Here is a 20,721-nt window from a genome sequence, read left to right as displayed (position 1 = left end):
TTAGTTTTTAATTAACAATTTCAATAAACATCAGAAAACGACAAATCATGTTTTTTTTTTGTAACATTTTGTTTGGCATTTATAGGGTTATTTTGATGCATTTGATATTATTGGTTTTTCTAGGAATTTTGGCATATCCTGATTTAAAAACAACGTAAATCAGAATATGCCAAAATACCTAAAATTACCAATATATAGCTGGAAATCTAGGTATCTAGGTTCACATGGGCTTCCATATAGAAGCCCATCTCAGCCCACGGTCGGACCTGTTTGCGCTTTCGGCGGTTGGGCCGATATAGGCTTCCATATGGTCATAAGATAGCTCATATGGGTCCTATATGGGACACACATGGGTCCTATATGGCCTCTCCTCCAAATGCTACTAGGGACGTAGTGACGTAAATAAGCACGCGCGCCATCATGCAAATAAGTACAGGTAGTCCTCGACTTACGACGGATCCGTTCTTACGCGGCGTCGTAAACCAAATTTCGACGAAAGTCGGATCATCCGTTCATACAGTACTGTAAAATAATAACAGTACGTACAGTACTGCAAACACTTAGTCTATCCAAACACCTATCCTAACACAGTATCCTACATAATTATCAATAAACATAAGTACAGTAAAATATTGTGCCTCACGTGGAATGAGGCGCACGTACTTACGACGCTAAACCTCGTAAGTCGGAATGAGCGTCGTTTAAAGCGTCGTAACCACGAAACGACGTAACTCGAGACCGTCGATCGTAGCCCGAGGACTACCTGTACTTTTATGCGCGAGGGGTACCCGTGGAGATATACTTTCGCTCTTTGGGGGTACAGTCGCATAAAGGTTAAGAATCTCTGGTACCTGACGTCATAGTACTGATCGACCTGCCGCGTTAATTGATGTTTTTCTGTGGCGTGGACATGCATGTATTATATAGAAATTGCGGTCCTATAGTCGTATGGAACATGGCACGCATACATGCACGCACACACACAGATGGAAAGGTAACAAGTACAGGCTTAATTGGCGGTGTGTGTGTGGGGGAGTAATTACTGGCCGGGTGACAACCCCGTGACTGAAGGAGAGCAGGAAGGGGTTCGACAAATGACAGGATGGGTGTGCGGAGATGTTTTGGAGAGACGTCGGGTGAATTAAGAGAACGTAATTTTTTTTTTTTAATATATAACTGTAATGTTTACAATAAAAGAGTACCGTGGGTAAAGAGTTGTAATGCTTATAATAAATCATGAAATAAAACAAACAAAGGGCCCAGAGGTGACGACGTGCTGCAGATCAACAGACTTATCACCAACATCAACCTTCGAGGCAACTGTCAGATGCTTCCACTGGGCGCAGGGCGTCCTCCGCGCGCCGTCACCACGGACCCGGTGGTTATCGCGATTCGCTTGCTTGTCCGCGTGTATCTCTTCTTCGTTTATTCCGTGATTATGAATAGCTCCTCATGCGAAAATTGAGGTCTTTGTGGGAATACAAGTTTTATTATCCCATTTCTTGAAAGAATCATAAGGGCCGTTCTCTCGGGCAAAGTTTCGAACCATCAAACCTCCGGAGTTCCCCAAAGTACCCCAAGTTAGAACCTAACGTTGTTGACCAATTAAAGTCCTAGATAAGGAAAACCAAGAAGCACAAGTCCTCGTGAGGGGAAAAGGGAAGGGGTGATCGAAAGCAATTATGCAATGTGAAGTGTTTGCATGTCAAGTTTATCTCGGTCTTAGATACTTTCATGATGTGCGCCAAGTCTATACCAGGTGTAACACCGCTCCCCTCTTGATCCCCGTGAGTTTATAACCCAGGAGGTGAATGGTCATGTTGATATCAGAGTTCTGGCACAAGTGCTGCCTCTTGATCTTTACGTCCCTGGGTTTGGCGACATGAAAAGTCAGTTTTCCGCTCGGGAGCTTGAGTGGGATTTGTCAGCTTACACCGAAGCACCAGGTAGGGAAGTTCTAGAATCAAAATTCGCAGTCTCTATTAGCTTTAATGGAGTATAAGATCTTGTGAACGCCAGTAATTCTGTCAGGAGTAATAATGTCTGTGAAGCAAGAAGTCTTTATTAAGTCTTACAGGGAGTCTCAACCTCGAGGGGACTTACATAAGTCGGAGCCGGACCTCAACAGCCCCAGACACACCCAGGTAAGGTTTGCCTTCAGCACGCGCTAGTTATAGGCGCTCACGTGCGTTACGTTCAAAATCCACGACATCCCTCCCCCAAAAAAACAAACAAATAAAACAACAAAAACTCGCAGTTGTACAGTTCAAGTAGGGATGTATAGTACGTGTACATGCTTGAGGTACTGTCAGGCTGGGGAGAACACCGACACGATTTGCGTTACAGGGAGTACAATGCTGTTTGCCTATATAATAGGCAGAGCTGGGGAACATATCATAGTACATCATATGAGATATAGTACAGCTGGTAAGTACACAGACGTGGTTTGGGGTAATTGTAGAGTACACCATCGGTTTGTAGTATATTACAGGTTGGAGTGCATTACGCGAGTAAAGGTACACACTGGGGAGTACCTGGTGTTGCTGACTGTACTGTATCCACGAGAAAATACATCTAGTACGCGGTTTGTTTTATTGTACAGACCCCCCGGCGACTCAGTGTCAGTTCCCAGTCTTCGCTGGACAGCGAGGGGTTGGCGGTCGCGGACCAGCATAGCCACTGGAAGGAGGTAGACCTAGACGACGACATTGAAACTCTCCTGGACACATCTGGTCAGTCTCATTGTGACCTCAACCATTGCTGCACGCGGTAAAACTGTCTTCAGGATTTTCAGAATATCCATGTTTTCTTTTCTCCTCCTGTACTAATGAACATTATTTAATCTCGACTCTTTTTTACAAGAATTTTCCACACGTTTTCATTCATGTACTTTTACACAATATCCTTCTTTTCACTCCTTTCTTCATGTGTATGTTTTTCTTTTCTTCTTTTCAATAATTGTAGCTAGAAAATATTACAAGAGACACATCACTGATCACAGAGAGCATTTAAATTCACATACTCTCACTTCCTGGCAATTACTTGGTAATTATTTGTCTGAAATAGTGTTCACATTATGCGTAACGGATGTGATGTTTATAAATAATAAAAGACAAAAAAATACAACAAAAAAAAAAACCAAACAAACAAACACACAAAGAACAACAAGGATCAAGCACCAATCCCCGAACTGAGGCGACCTCAATGCCTGCTCACATCATTCACTTTACGATGCCCATCCGCTACCAAACGTTCACACTACACCATGTTCACACGCAGAGTCGATACCGCCGTACGACGTGACGGGCAAAACAACGTACGAACGCGCGTGCGTCAAGGTGGGCGTGACCCCAGCACGATGCCTGCTGCGGAAACTGGACAAAGGGCGTGCCCTTGACCTCAAGCACTATGGCCTTGGACCCCGCAGTGTCATCCCCGTCACCATGGCATTGATGGTATGTGTGCTCTTCCATAGCGACTTTTTCCTGAACCTGTCCACCGTCTTTCCTACACTTACTGAAGTTATAGTTAGTTATCAAGTTATCCCAAGCGAGGGACAAAATACAACTTGCCGACAGAAATTAAGCTTTATTTCTGAGTCAACTAGACCTGCCATATTCCACTATATCAGCCAGTCAAGCCAACTTTTTATTTTCAATACCGACTTTGTGATCAATGTCGTTGACTTCCATTCAACACACGACCTATAGTAGATTACACAAATTTAAGTAAAAGCTACCTGAGTCAAAGTGATTTATAGAGAGCTGATAACAGCCTTAACCGAAAAACTGTTCAGATGGCTGTATAAATTTAAGTTCAAATTCATCGTGTGCTGGTAGGTCGGAATAACAACTGAGAGTTACAGATGTTTTATGTCTGTAACAAATGACAGTCGTAGACATGCCATGAGTGTAACAAATGACAGTTGTAGAAATGTCATGTGTATACCAAATGATAGTCGTAGACATGCCATGAGTGTAACAAACAATTAAAGTGCCCAGAGGTGACGACCTGTTGCAGATCAACAGATGTATCACCGAGATCAACCTTCGAGGCAACTGTCTGGGCGCCAGTGGCATGGCCTGCATTCAAACAATGATGGAGGACAACAATACGATAATTCATATTGTACGTCCACAACTTGTTTTTGTTATGTTTTTACTCACATCCGATTTAAAGTATAAAAGTGTCGGCTAATTTGTACGTGACTTCACGTTGAGGTAGAAAAACAACATTAATAACCACCTCAACGTGAAGTCACGTACAAATTAGTCGACACTTATTTTTTTCTGATCTGATAAGGCTTAGTTCAAGATTCTGTTTCCCCATCTCTGGTTGAATACATCCCTTAAGTTCTCCAGATACATGCCTACCCACATCACTCCGCACTCAAAAGGGTTAACATCATGACGTCACGTTTGTATACATATCTAGTTAATGGTTGCAGCTCTTCCACTGGCCTTGACACAGGTCTTGATAACGTAAATTTAGCCATGTGCAATCGTTATGATCGGGATAAATATCTGTGGGTAAGCAGTCGCCGTGCTGTGTCAACAGAACCTGGCGCCAACAACCTGAGGTCGGAGGGCGCGACGCACGTGGCCAGGATGATCGGCACCAACAAGACGCTTCGTGTCCTCGACATTTCCGGTCAGCCGTGCTGCTGCATGCGTGTCATGATAACATCCTTTATCTGGGGCACAGATATATATATAGTCACCTAGATAAAGACATGCCAGGTAAAGCAAGAGGCTTCATTCCTATCAAAATAAAAATCACAGGCATGGCATAGCCAAGAAGTAAAATAAACGAGAAGGTATGTCTCTCATATTCTCTGAGTGCACTTAATTACACATGCGCGCGCTTGTGTGTAAAAGAGAGAGAGAGAATCAAAGATTGTTATTTCAAGGGATTCTGTTCACTATCGACCTTATTAGATATCTAATTTCGCACGATCAGTCTGCATATTGTGATTATATCTATTCTTGAGAAATTGTATAAGCAAGTGAAGAGCCTCTGACTTAAAGAAAACTGAAATTCTCTCATCCATATTCTTTCAAGAGCTAACAGTCTTATCGTCCGTTGTAATCTCGTCACTTCAGACCTATCTTCTCATCTCTTTGTCCTTTGATTTTTTTGAATGACTAAGTAAACAGTCTTTTCAAATAATAATAGTATCATCAGTTAATCATGCTTCCCCGTTCTTTGATGCATATTAACAACGATATTGTTTAAACGCAGAAAATGGCTTTGTGGATGCTGACGCCGTCTGCCTTGCCAGAGCTGTAGAGGTGAGGCATCTGAATCGTCTTTGTGAGATGAATGATCAGATGACAAGATCTGACGAGAGAGAGAGAGCAGATGACAGTGGGTGGTGCTTGCTGGTTTATTGTTGCGTATGAGAAAGAAAGAAAATGGGGGGAGGGGCAACTCAACAGGCAGGCAGAGATAAAAGACTGATGTTTAAAATGGTAGCCAACAGGACTACTTCAATGAACACTGATTATGAACTAACCACACTTTGACCTGTGTGCAGAACCACTCTCGACTGACTGTTCTCAACCTGAGTCACAATGCCTTTGGTGATCCCTCAGCCGCATGCTTCTCACATATGATTGGTATGTCTGTCTGTAAGACACAGCTGAGAGATAACAGTTTCGACTCTCTGATTCTGTCCCAAAAAGAGACAGCTACATCGACCAAAACACTTTTCTTGTACAACTGCTATATACTGTTTGCTACATGCATGCATTTTTTCTTGTAACTGCCATTCTCACCTGTCGGTATAGATCATAACCAGTAAAACTGTAGGTGAGAAACAGTAAATGATAAATGAAGGAGGCCAGTAACTACCCCCCACCCAGCCTGTACCTGTTACCTTTCTCTCTGTGCGTGTGTGTATGCTAATGCGTGTCATGTTCCATATTACTATATAAACACTAATTACTTGGTTATTTCCCTTTGTTTTTTGCGGATAGCTTAACTCCAAGTTTTTCAACCTTTTACTTGTGACACCCTCCCCCAGACGAAAACAAGTATGTCCGAGCCCCCCAACCCCATTAGCCAAGCAGCTTCACACATATCTCTAAGCTTGGCAATTTTCATACCTATCAATATCTAGAAAAATGTGTGTCCAATTTGTTACAAGTATAAAATATTTTTACTGCTGCCTATCAATACTGCACTGTTTTTATCAAGCTATGGACACAGGACAATCATTTATGATTGAACTTTATAATTTATAAATGCATTGTCACTAAATGAATATTTTGCAGCAGAAAATGGTGTCTTGGAGGACTTGAATTTAAGCTGGAATCACTTCCGAGTGAAAGGTGCTCAAGAGCTGGGAGATGGGCTAGCAGTAAGTATATAAACATTTAAATATGTTATCACAATGCTATCACTTCGTCAATATTTTTCATTAAAATCAATAATCTTTTGGCAGATGTTCCCTGTTTTAGAAGTTGGTTGGCCCAGCCTTCGAGCATCCTTTAGCAGGATGCTGTGACACTTTTTTTTTTACAATCTGAAAAGAGACTGGGAGTGGGAGGCGGGGTTTATTGAGGATTAGGGTTAGGACTAAGGTTTGGGTTAGGGTTAGATTTTCTATTTTAGGGTGTAGATCATGGCGTCCATAGCAGCCTATGTCAATGTCTGATGAGCCTGCCCAAAGTAAATGTGCATATGGCAGATGCAGAACATATGCAGGCATACTGGATGACGACACCTAGTCAGCTACAATGTTTCTAAGTTAACAGTTTAGTTGACTGTATATTGTATCATCTAGCTAGTATAACTGTGCACCTGGCCTTATGTCACAACGCACACTTATATGTAATAAGACAATAGACAATTACACTGAGCAGGAAAGGACGTTCCATTTAGTTACACCAAAAAAAAAATCGAATAAACATTATCACACATACTTGCAACACTAATACACACAAACATGCATTAGCACACACACACACACACATAATTATGACTATATGTGAGGATACACGTCGCTGTAAATTACTCAACACGTTGGTTCTTGCTTAGGAAAATGAGTCGCTGAAATCATTCAACATGAGTTGGAATGGTGCTGAGGACAAGGGCACAGAAGCTGTGGGGATGGCACTGAACCAGAACAGCACACTACAGCACATTGACCTCACCTCCAACCGCATATCTTCAAAAGGCTTCCTGACACTGCTCAAAGCCCTGCCTCATAATGAGGCCCTCAGGAGCATTAGGGTACACGCGCATAAAATCGAAATATTGCACTTATCTTTTTTTGAAAGTATACACCACACTGCCACAAATAATATTGTTACATAGGTCGACTACTTACAGTAAAAATTTCGGCATATCTGCAGAGTTAAAGTACTTTTTAAGGGTTTACATGTTCTAACAAACTACAAAGATTTCATTGTTACCAATCTAGAAATAGATGTGGATCTTCATTGTTTGAAATAGTTTGTCTTTCAGCTTTTTAATGCACAAGAGCTTGTAGACTTTTTCTGGTAGAAGAGGGTTCCAGGGCAGCAGAATCCGAAAGTATATCGTCTTAAAATTTACCGGACTCATCATTCTGTCTGCAGGTTGGGAGGAACAATATTTCGACTGAAGGAGCAAAGGTTGCTGTAGCCTTCTTAAAGACAATAAGAAACCTTGCTTTACATTTACTGGATCTTTCAGTAAGTCTTCAGTTTCCTGTGAAAATTGTTAACAAATATTGTTTTTGCATCATTGAATATGCTGATGTCTACCTCACTCACTTTCTTCCTAAACATTTCACGTATTCATAGATATTTTTATGTATATTAAACATTGTGGCTAAATGCAACTTTAAATGAATGACTGCTTGTTTTCTGTATATATATAGGACATCATCCTGAACAGTTCTATCAAACCCCTACTAGAAGAATTGAAGCAGATGCACCCAGATCTGCAGATATCATATGGCTACACAGATTCCTACGGCAAACACAAGATGCGCTCGTATGACATGGTGGCTGAAGCCCTCAGCACTATGCAGTCCTTCTGTCAGGAGAACAAAATCCAGCTGGTAGAGATGTTTGCCAGATTTGATGCCGATGGTAGCACAAGCCTTACTAGGGAGGAGTTTAATGAAGGTCTTAAGGTAAGAAGACTTAAGTACAGGAGAGTATTAATAATCAATATTAATAAAATAAATTAAACAGTTTTCTTCATAGTCTTTGAAGTAGTGTGTGATGCTTATCTGGGTTTTTATTTTAAGTCACATTGGAAGGATAGCTTTCGGTTCAGGTACAAACAGCATCTGCACACAGCATACTCAGTCTTTTTCTCTTTTCTGTCTGAGTTTAAATGAAATGGTTATGTTCATCAGGAAGCCAAAATCCCACTGACTACACAACATGTAGACAAGCTGATTGAGGAACTTGATAAAGATGGAGATAAGGAGATTGATTTCAGGTAACGAGTCAGATTTTACTATCTCTTTAGTTCAAAATATTGCCAGTTGTTTCCCTGCGCTGTATGTTAGATTACAAGTAGACTACTTCCCTAGACCATAACCTTAGAAGGCAGTACACACCTTTAAGTTGGATCCATCGGTAACTGATCAATGGTTAGAAAAGAAGGGATTAATAAACTATGTATTGTACATTTTTAGAGAGAAGTCAAAAGTTGCCTGTGTATTGATTTTACTGCATATGTACTGCAGTGAACTTGTGATTGGAGCAGGACAAAAGTCAGAAAGAAAAGCCAAGAAGTTAACCATGAAACTGTAGTTACCTGCTTACTGATAATCGGCTACAGTAAAAACAAAATCTAAGGTAAACAATTATATATTTATATATTTGATCGCATCTTCATACTGTTTACATGACATTCCCTTCTTATCAGGGTAACCTATACTATGGACATAGTACTTTCCTCACTTTTTAATCCTATCATTTTATTTCTGCATCCTCTTAAAACTAATAATTGTCATAACTGCGATGTGCACAGTTAAGTGTAAAATAAAACCTTGACATCATGTAGCATCTATTAATTATCCCTTAAGAGCCTCCCATCAGTGCTGAAGCTGAAGATTGTGTTAAATATACAAGCAGTGTGAGGATAAATAGACCTGAGTGTAGCTTGAGTCTCAAAGGTCTTACAGGCTTGCTTGACTGTAAAGATTATAAGATCAAAGAATTAGGTGAAAGTTGTATAGTTTAATTGTTTTGCAGGCCAGAAATGCTGTTAGAATTAGCTCACATGTGGTTAAGCTAAGTTTTTAGATGATTATTCTGCATAACCTCGGAACTGAGTTTAAGATAAATATTGCACAATTTTGTGTGTTTTCTGCTATGAGTGTTGATTCGTGCATCACATGTGACAATGTATATTATTCCATCACCTTTTACATCCTAAAGCATTTTGCTGTTTCTTGAGAATCACCCCTACTTTGTTGTTAAAACATATTCTTTACACTTCTGTGCTGCAAAATTTAATTCAGCATTGATCCAGAACAGAACAATTATTATAAGTGTGTATTAGCTAATTATTTTCTTTACGTTATCTACCTACCAACCCACAGTACACAAAATAACATCAATTTGTAGCTGTCAATTTACACAGTGGTACTGGCACGAAAGCAACAAAGCTTATTATGCTGGAATGAAAACATGGCCAAACCAAAATAAGTCTATCAATCTCACCTTTTTTTGTCATGGCAAAAGGTAAATACCTAATAAAGGTATACAAACAAGGAAAGCTGCAAATACACATCTAATTCTTGGTAATATCCTAATGAATTTCTACAATGTCTACACTGATCCACTTGATGTACACCCACATCAAACAACCTGAAAAACCATTAAAAATGTTCCCCTAGCCTTCTTAATCATTGTAAACATGTCTAACAATAGCAAACTTAAGAAAATCCTTTGAAAAGGCTATGAATATAAAAGACACATGACAAATGTAAGAAAATTCACTGAGCTCAACCAAGGGACATATATTTGATCCATCACATTATTTAACAACAGCACTGATAAAATCTATATGATTATTTAAAACACCCATATACAAACACATACACTAGAGCAGTAACAATTTTAACCCATTTGTACATGCTTATGATGCACTCACCTACACTATTGGCATGCTTGGTCTCTCTCACACACACAATATGTGCATAGCACATTACAGTCTGAGCCAGAATAACACACCTGACATACACTAGAGAAATGAAACTGTGCTTTCTACATCAAGAAAAGATATAATATCATTTTTGGGAGGGGGACTCCTAAAAAAAAACAACAATGAAGTCCAAGAAGAGAAACTGAAAAAAACAGACATTGCACAAGCATTGACTTGCATTTTTGTGTATTTGATGTGGTCAACAGTGTGACAAAGCTACAGTCTGAGGGCACCAAGGGTCTTTTTCAGCATTAGTTACACTCATGGGGTTGTCATGTGTCTAAACCCTTCAAATGAAAAGGGCTGACTGTACTAAATTAATCATTTATACAAAAAAATAATTTTAGACAAATTTAAGAAACATCAACAGATGCAAATTCCACAAATAAGTCTGTTCTAACAAAATTAATCATACAAAAAACATATTCAAAACAAATTTCAAAACAGATAAAGATAAAAATTTTATAAAGACGCCTTTTTCTTGTCTTTAAATCCAAAATAGTTAAGATGACTGTGATGTAGACATTGGTATTGAAAATTGAAACATGCAAATGAAATGAAATAGTTGCTGGTAGTAAGTAGTTGAAACCTCTAAAGCAATTAATTTTCAGTGAAAGGACTTGAAGTAGAGATGGGTGATAAAGAGAGAGTAGGACAGGATAGGGAAGCAGAATCTTCAGTTTTCATGTATGATTATCACAACTAGTATGTGTGAAGCAGTCTATATATCTCAAATGGCCTACAATGATGTGGTTTTCTGTATCTGAAGATGTGTTTCACCACCTACGAAAAATTTACTATCTCTCTCTCACACACAAAGTGAAAAGAAAACAAGGGAAGCTACTTTCTTGTTTCCTTTAAAAATAATACTTTTTCTTTGCTAATTCTTTTTTAAGACAACTGTTGGCCATTTGTGAATGTGATGAGTCTTACTATTTAAAAAAGATAAACATTCCATTTCTGCATGTTATATTAATGCTTTGAAATACATTACATTTCTGTTAATTGCTTTGGCAGGTTGAGGACTGAAAAAAACAGTTTTACTTACAGACAGATGGAATGTAACTGTTTTTGCCAATATCATAAAATCATCATAAGAAAAACAAAACCTTAAAAATTTTTTTTTGATAATGAGAATGTAAGAAATCCCTCAGTGATGCTTAAAACTTATCACTCTGCTTGCAGGAAGCATACCGTAGCACAAAAGTAACAAAATAAAAATCAAATCATTTGCATGCACAAACATTAGTTACAATCTTTAGACAAGTATTTTACGATAATCTAGAAAGCACTAAAGAAGCATGCAGCATGGCCTACTCTGAACAAAATTTCTGGTTGCGCAGCCATCTATTTGAAAGTATTTCCTTTCAAGTGTGAAAAAATCCTCCATGATTAATATATTGTCAATTAAAGCCAATTAAAACATGGTACCAGCTCAAAACATTGGGTTCCTGAAACCTGTATCAACGCAGTCAAAAATAAAATGATTTAATATATGTGATAGAAATGAAATTTGAGGGACTATCAATACAAAAGCTCTGTGAAACCCTACAGGATCACAGACAGAGGCCTATATATATATTATAAATATTATTACAAGCAGTACAAGTATCACAAGTCATCAGTATTACAACCATACAACAGGGTACAGTAAAGTGGTTAGTGCTCCCAGCTGGCTTTCAGAATGTAAACATGCTAAATAATTCTTTAAAGATCACAGATGTACATATGTGGGTGGCTGTCTGCCACACTCTAAAATTCTGTTTCAAAGTTACAAAGTAGTTTTTATATATATAGTTGATTCAGTGTTGTCCTTACTGTAACTGTAATGAAGCTTGCATGAGCATTTATTGTTTATGCCATGGTGAATCTAGGCAACAATTATTGAATTTAGCAACAAAACATCTTTTTTTCAATAGAATTTTACACAATAAGAAAGTGTACTTGTATAAATAATTCCATTGTTTTACATTAATCACCCACCACTATAGAAAAAAGCTGACATGCATATGACCCTGCTTTAATTTTGGGATTGTTTATGTTAACCTGGGTCAACTATAGTCAACATAAATTTGTGATATTGACATTATGTTTGCATTTCTTGCAGTAAGTAGATAGTCCACAGGCAGAATAAACTTTAATATTATCTTATGCACACAATCTCGCTAGACCATCCCTACCTGTGTACTGAGCCACTCATCAGACAGCTGAGTATGATCAATCATAATTCACAACCAAAAACTTCAAAAAAGAAAAGATTCCATTAAAAACAAAAACAATAAACATTGCACAGTTTACTTTATGATATAAATGGCAGTGTATTTACTATGATGACCTAAAAATGTTAAATGCCCTCTAGACTAGTTTTTTTTTCTAATTGGGTGTTTCACAAACCCCTAGAATGCAGCAAGTGGTCACAAGGGTTTTATTCCAGAAGAGATTCTGATTAAAATAAAACAAACGTAAACTTTTTTCCTTAACTTCATGTGATGCATGATAGCACTCAACTATCAACTGAAGTAATAAAGATTAAAATCGGTCATGTCTGCACTTGTACAACAATAAAAGGCTGTCTCTACAATGAAAGTTGCTCATCACCGAGTAGACTGATTTTGTCTTACTCCGCTGCACAGCAATAGTTCCAGCAAAATGATATAGATTACTCTATTCACAAAGTCAACATCTAAATAATGTAGATATTATAATTATAAACCAGGTGTTTTCTTAGACTTGAAAATTACCTCAATGCCTTCTCATCTACAACAAAAACGTTGAAAACGGTTGATCTGGTCCACCTTCTTGTATGTAAAAGATATCAAGATATGTTATTATTTTAGACCAGTGATGAAGAGAGGGTAGGTAGAAAAGAAGGGAGAAGATAATCCACAAAAGGGCTGCAATAGGCAGTAAAGTATAGAGTACCTGAGACAAGATCTGAACCTAGGACAGCTTATCTTGGACTGAAAGAATTGTGGAAGCAGCAATGCCAAATGTCTGTAGCACATAGTTAAATAATGATGGTCAAGAGATATAATATATATACTTTAAACTTAGAAGAAAATTTCAAAATACATCTTGTATTCACTGAACTTTTCTTGAATATTGGTGGTCCCAAGTATGGTGGATTTTAAAACAAAATCCAGTTTATAACAAATAAATGTATTCATAGGGGCTGTCTGAATATGAACAGGAACAAATGAACATGAATTACATGCACATTTTTTTCATTTTAACATTCATCTGATCATCAAACATCATCAAAGATCCCTCGCAAAGGCATACTTGATGATGTTCTCGAAGCACCAAAGCGAGATCCTTGTGACTGGTAACCATGGGAACCAGATTTCTCCTTAAGAGAGCGAGTGTATTCTGCAAGAGGGTCTGGACGATCTTCTGTGTAGTCAATAGGCTCCACCTGGCGTAGAAGTTCTGTGCGGTCATTCTCATCAGTACTGCGTCCTACTGGGTATTTGTCTGCAGAAGAAAAATATCACTGATGTATCCAATATGTGTTTCCCAACACACAAGCAAATAACACTCTTCAGATTATTAAGATAAAACCTGAGACCAAATCTACATGTAGGGAAGGTCTATAATGCTTTAACTTGAGTGTGTAAACAAAATACAAAAGTCTTCTAGCTAGAAGATAATTTTATCCATAGATTAAAAATCAATTTTTATTATTATAGCTCAGCAGTAATTTACTATAATTCATCATTGGGTTCTCTAATATTTTCACTTAAATCCCCAAAAGCATGATTTACTACAAAAAAGGGACAAACTTATATGAATTTTTCTTACCTTTTCTTTCACTTGATGGCCCTCCATCTTTGTTAGATGGTGAGCCGTTACCAAATCTTTCAGTCCACATCTTCCTTCTGTTGTCCCCCTCTGTCTTGCGTTCAATTTTCCGCCGTTCTACAAGTATTTTTTTTGTTTTAAGAGAAAGAATCAAAAGAATTAATCCACTAACAAAAACTTTCATACAGCTGTGAATCTTTTACTGAAGTCGTGCTTTTACTAATGCTCAAGAACCTAGGCTGAATTATTTGTCTCTATTTTTGTAAAAATGTCTGTGAATCTTTTTATTTTCCTTACAAAGCATTCACATTCTGATTTCTAATCCATTATATTAAGTCTTATAATGAAAACATTACTGTTTCATTTGGTCTCTCATCATCCTTATTTTCATGTATTATTGGCTTTTCAGAGCTAGCCAATCTAGAAAGGAGTGTGTTACAGTATATCAATCTGTCTCACCTCTTCTGACAAGCTCTCGTCCTTCGTCTACAAGTTCTGTGGTCATATCATCGTCACCAATGAATTGTTGGAAACCAAGAAGGGACAGCACACGGCTGCCCAGGCTGAAGTAGGTGCAGATGCACAGCAGCACAATCAAGATTGGGAAGTAGATATTGAAGCCATCAGAAATGATTGAAATCACATCCATGTGACCCATGATCTGACAAAAGAATTTATCTTTTTACACTTTAAAAGAAACTTTTATCAGTATGATATAATATGGTATTCATAATTATAATGGTATTAATCGTCTTTAGTGTACTGAACATAACAAAAAAATGTTAAAACCACTCCCCGATAATCAGCTCTGTGGGTTGCACTGATAGCAGCTTAGTTAATAGATCAGTCCTGTGCTAAAACAAACCTTGGTATAAGAAGTCTCCACGATGTTGTAAGCATGAGTGATGTGACTATCCAGATGAATGAGGCCCAAAAAATTCAGACACATAGGTGGTGTCAAGCGACAAAGCATCCTGCATCAGATGGACATATATATATACACACACACTCCCTTTCATATCTTATATACACACACACCCTTTCATATCTTTTATTTATAGTTTTCTAACCAGTTTCTTAATATATAACACTAATACTACAACACTCACAAAGTAGGGGATTGGGTAATGCAACTATATATAACCTATTAATGAATATAAGTAAGTCAATTTTTCACAAATGAATCTACTGTCTTCCAAACAAAGGAAAAGAGTTACTTACATGCCAGTAAATATAAGGCTGTGTTCATTGGTCTGGTGATGTGGAGCAATGTAGTGGTAATTCAAAATCCGAATCTTGAATACACTGGAGTATGCACAGAAACATAGGTAGGCAATTGTCAAGATGGATGCTAGCTGCAATAAAACAAAGGAAAACAAAACAAAAATATTTAAAAGGAATGATAAAAAGTCATAAACAGCCATGTCTCACTGTACTTGTTAAATAAGAGTCATCTGACTCTAACCTTTTAATTATTCAAAAGCCTATTTCGCTTCCATGTCCATGCACATTCTCAGTCGTGAATCAATGATAGTGATCCTTCCAGCAAGAACTTCATAAAATATCAAATGCACAGCAATTGTGAAGCATTTCTCACCTCTATATAGGCATAGGCATAGTTTTTGCGAGCTAGATCAATGAAGACAGCAAACAGGGAAAGCGCAGGGGTCTTGATGAAAAAAAGACATTCTGACCACACCACCATGAAAGACAGCACAATCAGCACCAGAGCTATTCCCATGTACACCCATGGCCGAATGACGCATTTCCAATACCATTCTGAAATCAATAAGGGTTCTTTTTTAAGCACTTATAAAGACTGCATCCTATAAGCTCTTGATCAGTCAAATGACTTGCTCTCATGCATCTGTGACGATATAATCTGTGATGACAAGATGGCAGAATAAAGATCCTTATTTTCAAATAAAAGAATATGCTTGAATCATATAAATCAATAAAAGGAAAATAAACTGCTCCCTTGCATTTCTCTGTCACACAAACTACATGAGAATAAGTGAGACTTCTTTAAAGAGGCAAATGCTGTTAAACTACGGCAGTGAACCATGTTCATTACCAATCCTAGGTGTGTAGATCACTCTGATTAGTGGGTGGACCAGCTCCTGACAGCCCTTAAACTGATGGGATGTATCATGCATGTTCTCTTCAACCTCTTCAAGGCAAAAGCTGTGGCCATTAAGTTGTTCCACTGGATGTTTGTACGCCTTTGTAACTGCAGACTTCGAATCACCTTGTATAGGAAAGAATTACAAATGAGAAAGCATTTCACAACATAGAACCTAAAATATTTTTTAAATGCTTTCAATTGTAGCATTCAGCAATGAATATTATGCAGATAAATTGAAAGATTATTTTAAAGAAAGGAAATCGCAACTGTCCAAGCGGTTAATGTTGTACCCGTTTATGCAGCTTGACCAAAGAGGGCACCGACACATCAGGAGCAGCAGCTGATGGCCCATAATCTTCATAGTCATCCAGGTTAGTCGTTCGCAGGGACTGATGGATGCTTTCAGGGCACTAGAGATCACAATGGTAAAATTATACAGTACCAAATCTGTCATCTGCAGGAGGTGGTTCTGGACATAGCAGAACTATTATTATTGCACTAACTGCTTCTTAAAATAAAAGCATATGATGATGGACAATATGGATATGTAACCTCTCATTCTTTCTTACACACCACCATCTCTACTGCAAGTTATTCAATACTGACCACAGCCATGCTCTTTAGACAGTTTTTCACTTCTACTTTTCTTATTCCATATTCTGTGATGATACCATAAGGACATTAATTTGATTAAAACAGAGTGTTGTGGATTTATTTAATTTTAAACAGACTAAGAAAGGAAAAGTTTTATAAGAAACAATATTAACTTTAAATTTATCTTCATGTCGCTCCAAGAAAAAAACAGTTGGCTGAAATCTACCTTTGCCAGAATAGTGTCCAAGTGTTTCCGAAGTGGATGATTATAGCGAATCTTTTCTGTACATCTTCTGACCTCCTGTTTGACAAATGCATTCAGTGTAAGCTCCTATTAATAAATTACACAGAATTGGTAATTAAGAGATGGCAGTAACCCAGAGTGGGTAGTGTGAGGGGAAGCGTTTTTGAGATTTGGAATACAGAAAAACAAGACCTAGGTAAATATCTACAGTTTGGAAACAGCTGAAGATTTAATCACTCCTTTAAAGCCAGTTCAGCACTAGGTTTAAAAATAAAGCTTGATATCTGCAAGGACACTGCAATCTACTTTTCTGAGAAATATTAAGACTCATTTGAAGGCTATATAACAGAACACATGAGAAAATGTTTATTTCTTCCTTTATCCCTTTTGGCATTTGCATGTATTTTCTCTATAGAACACATGTTTCAGTGTTGCTGTAAATTTACTAGAGAATTTGTTATGTTTCCACTTGTAAGTAACATGCCATAGATGAGACAGCATACTCAGATAGACACATGAATGCTGATTTTTAAATGCTCACTTCCATATTTACAATAATGCTTGACAAATTACAGAAAATACTCCTTTTCTAAATGGTAAATAGTGGTCTGACAAGTGCACTCCCAAAGTAATTTTTCTATCAATATATAAGCTAGTCAAAACAATCCAGATATGAAGCATTTTAGGGCAATGCAGTGACAACAAAAATGTCATACAAAGATCAGAAAAAATGAATGTTTAGAGGACTAATTTACTCTTGACACAATTTCCCCTCCTACTAACCCTAAAAATTTCCAGAAGTACTTTAAAATTATGTACAAGATCAATATTATGCTAAATATGTGCAGCATTTTGAGAATAGGAAGTCCACTTTTATTTACACAGTTTATGGTGTCCAACCAAACAATCCTGTTTCTCTACTTAAAAGTAACCGTAAACTGCTATAGAAGTTTATTCCTTTGACATTTCTTACTTCCAGGACATCTTCAAGAGCTTCATTGGCTTCTGTCCTTTCAGTACTTAGCTTGGCAATCTTGAAGTAGGTCAAGGAAAGCTTCTGACCACGTTTGGCACTGTTCCAAACAGAGCGTGGCACCTCTACCAAGCCATAGCCAAGCATAAGAACTAGCACAAACAGTCCCCAGGTGTTGCTGGCTGTCACACCAATGATTTTCAACTTTTCACTGTAACATTTGGTTGATGAGGGAATGTAATCGGGTTTCTGAATGCTACATTCAATGATGACAAGACATTTTTTATTCAATGGCACTACATGAAGTTTTGTAGAAAAATTTATCATTTTAAACAATGCAAAGAAAAAAAAGTGATAAAGTAACAAATAAGTTATATGATTAAGAAAGATTAGGGATTAAAATTATAGTAGAATAAAATAGAACTGCAATATTTGCAGTAATGACTTTATATGGATATTTGAGTTCTAAAAATCAATTTCACCTTAACAACTTAAAAAATAAAGACCAGCAGCAGTTACCCATCAATATCCACATCTGGACGAGCAGCAACATATATAAGGCATATGCCAAATATAAGTAAGTAGGTTCCATAGTATATGGCATTCTCAATAAGTGCTGATTTTATTTTTCCTAGAACAGTAAAATCCCCAGCGTTGGAATATGACTGCATCATGGGCAAAAGCAACCTGTTTAAAAGAAAATCCTATGCTGTACTTTTACAATGCCTCACTAACAATTAAAAACCATTACAGATTTTACTAGGATTTACAAGGAAAAGGTCTTAAACATTACAGTTCATGCCACTTGTAATCTGTTATAAATGAACTCTATTTAGGTATCTGGAGATCATATGAATTTGAGAGATGTATTTAAAAGCAGATTTAAAACTTATACTTTCTTTGTTGTCCAGTCTTTGTAACAAATGTACTCAGCATATTTTTTTAAAATGTCTCATGTTCATAAGAAAAACAAAAATTGCCACGTCATCATTACAGAGTAATTTCTTCTTGCAACACTTTTTGGTCAATGCAGTTTCCATATATCTCAATAATTTATCATGTATATGACCAGAAAAAGCTAGTGCTCACCATGTCAAAACTTGTGAAGTCCAGTAGATGACACGCCAAAGTGCAGGTAATACATAGTCAGGGACATAGCTTAATGGCTGTTCACAAATGTGATGTGCTTCATTATCAACATCTTCAAAAAGTCGTGCTGCTTCTCCAGTATTTGGTAGTGATTCAGCATCACTGCTGTTAACATTGCTTTGAATCAAAGCTGCTGGTAAAATTGTTGGAGGAATGGAGATTTCCAATGGCTGAGATATATTACTTGTGACAAGTGTGGTGGTAGATGGTGAAGGAGTGTTGTCACTCACACATTGACGGTAAAATGTCTGTTAAAAAAAGTTTTTTGTCACTTTCTGTTACTGCTGTTCAAATTGTACAAAGTAAACCATAAAAAAAGATGATAGCGTATTAATGTGTAATTCATTAATTTCAATAAATTTTTTTCTCAGGCATTAAACCTGTTGAAAACAGCTGGCTAAAATTGTGCTTAAGTTGACAAGCATTTTTTAATGAACAAACACAATAATACACATTTTGACAGATGTCTGAAATTGAACATTCTACCTTCCAATAGAAATTAAAATTTTTGTAAGTCAACAGCTATAAACCCTAATTCCTAATCAAAATGAATTGCAAAATCCCACCACAGCATAAATTATTATAATTATTATTTTAATAACAAAAAATTGTGAAATATGCCTATTTTTGCTAGTAAATTAACATGAGATTTATCTAACAAATTACTACAAAAGCTCATATGATGTCTGTGTTTTCTTACCAGTGAAACATCCAATGGGAGAATAAAGATGATCATCAGAGAGAAATACCAAGCAATGAATGTAGCAAGAGTTGTAAAGATGTGCTGCTTCCTAAGATCGCCATAGCGATGTAAGAGGTAAGCAGCCAGAAGACATGTACAGATGATTTCGACAATCAAAGGCCCAGCAGTCATCTTGTATTGCTACTCTAGTCACTTTTAATAACTCATTTCTGTGAAAATTAAAATAGAAATATGTTTAAGCAAACATTATCGCATGAATGACGACCGTCTTCTACACTTTTAAAAATATCCATTTAATACATTCAATGCATACACGATCTTTCGTTAAATGATTATTCAGCAAGTCAACTTCTTCCAAATCCCTCCTCTTCATATTAAAATTGTAATACTGGTTTAAATATAATTCTTTTGACAAGGATGTTTCTTCTTTTTGAAAATTCCATTGACGGTTTAAGACTGCGTCGAATTTTTTTCGAATTAGAACGAAAAGTTTAATAATATCTCTGCTTCCAACATTTCTTCAGAATGGACTATGGAGGTCAAAGACTACATGAAATTAAGACTGAAATGTTATATTCTAGAACATCGATCGTTTTAAAAAGTATCGTCAACACCTGTAATATTTTATGTGGTGGAATAAGAAGTAAATAAAACATTTTCACAAATACTCACGTATGCCAACAGACTTTCTTTCAGATGCTCCACGAAGAAGAGCTTCAATGACAGTGATGCGTAGCCTGATCCTTACATTTATAATTAATCATAATCAACCTTCCACACGCTTTGAATGTATGCAATCTCCTTTTTGCTGTTAAGTCATATGTGATCAGATACAACGTTTAAAATACTCGCTATGGTTCAATGACAATATAATTGGTGTAAATCGCCTAAACATTAAACAAAATTTGCTTTCGCGTCTGCTAACGCCACTGATCATCCAAGTGATTACGTCAACAATCAATACGTCTATAAGAGTA

At 37.1% G+C, this 20,721-nt stretch overlaps 2 protein-coding genes across 2 annotated transcripts; one reads left to right on the top strand and one right to left on the bottom strand.

Annotated features, from left to right (window-relative positions):
• Positions 1-648: 648 nt before the first annotated feature.
• Positions 649-10,272, top strand: LOC112573208 (leucine-rich repeat-containing protein 74A-like). Its single transcript, XM_025253357.1, has 13 exons — positions 649-2,144; positions 2,603-2,732; positions 3,280-3,455; positions 4,021-4,128; positions 4,558-4,650; positions 5,242-5,291; positions 5,537-5,618; positions 6,276-6,361; positions 7,042-7,236; positions 7,584-7,679; positions 7,868-8,125; positions 8,354-8,439; positions 8,690-10,272. Exons 5-13 carry the CDS (start codon positions 4,608-4,610, stop codon positions 8,754-8,756), a joined length of 963 nt encoding a protein of 320 aa, XP_025109142.1. The 5' UTR covers positions 649-2,144; positions 2,603-2,732; positions 3,280-3,455; positions 4,021-4,128; positions 4,558-4,607; the 3' UTR covers positions 8,757-10,272.
• On the bottom strand, positions 9,445-20,701 carry LOC112573206 (LMBR1 domain-containing protein 2-like). The gene is given in 15 exon segments (XM_025253353.1): positions 9,445-13,629; positions 13,957-14,073; positions 14,416-14,617; positions 14,822-14,930; positions 15,178-15,311; positions 15,554-15,735; positions 16,031-16,135; positions 16,138-16,204; positions 16,372-16,491; positions 16,902-16,976; positions 17,893-18,103; positions 18,412-18,579; positions 18,982-19,289; positions 19,742-19,953; positions 20,417-20,701. Coding segments are annotated over 14 exon segments (2,199 nt in total). The 5' UTR covers positions 19,916-19,953; positions 20,417-20,701; the 3' UTR covers positions 9,445-13,402.
• Between the last annotated feature and the right edge of the window lie 20 nt (positions 20,702-20,721).

Source organism: Pomacea canaliculata, linkage group LG10 (assembly GCF_003073045.1).
Source record: "Pomacea canaliculata isolate SZHN2017 linkage group LG10, ASM307304v1, whole genome shotgun sequence".
NCBI lineage: Eukaryota > Metazoa > Mollusca > Gastropoda > Architaenioglossa > Ampullariidae > Pomacea > Pomacea canaliculata.
This window is presented reverse-complemented; position numbering and strand designations above follow the sequence as displayed.

Bases quoted from the DNA above. Each gene is read 5' to 3' on its own strand.
- LOC112573208 (XM_025253357.1), top strand. From the start codon at position 4,608: ATGATCGGCACCAACAAGACGCTTCGTGTCCTCGACATTTCCG. The intron at 4,651-5,241 runs GTCAGCCGTGCT...GTTTAAACGCAG, and splicing joins TCGTGTCCTCGACATTTCCG to AAAATGGCTTTGTGGATGCT. The intron at 7,680-7,867 runs GTAAGTCTTCAG...GTATATATATAG, and splicing joins TACATTTACTGGATCTTTCA to GACATCATCCTGAACAGTTC.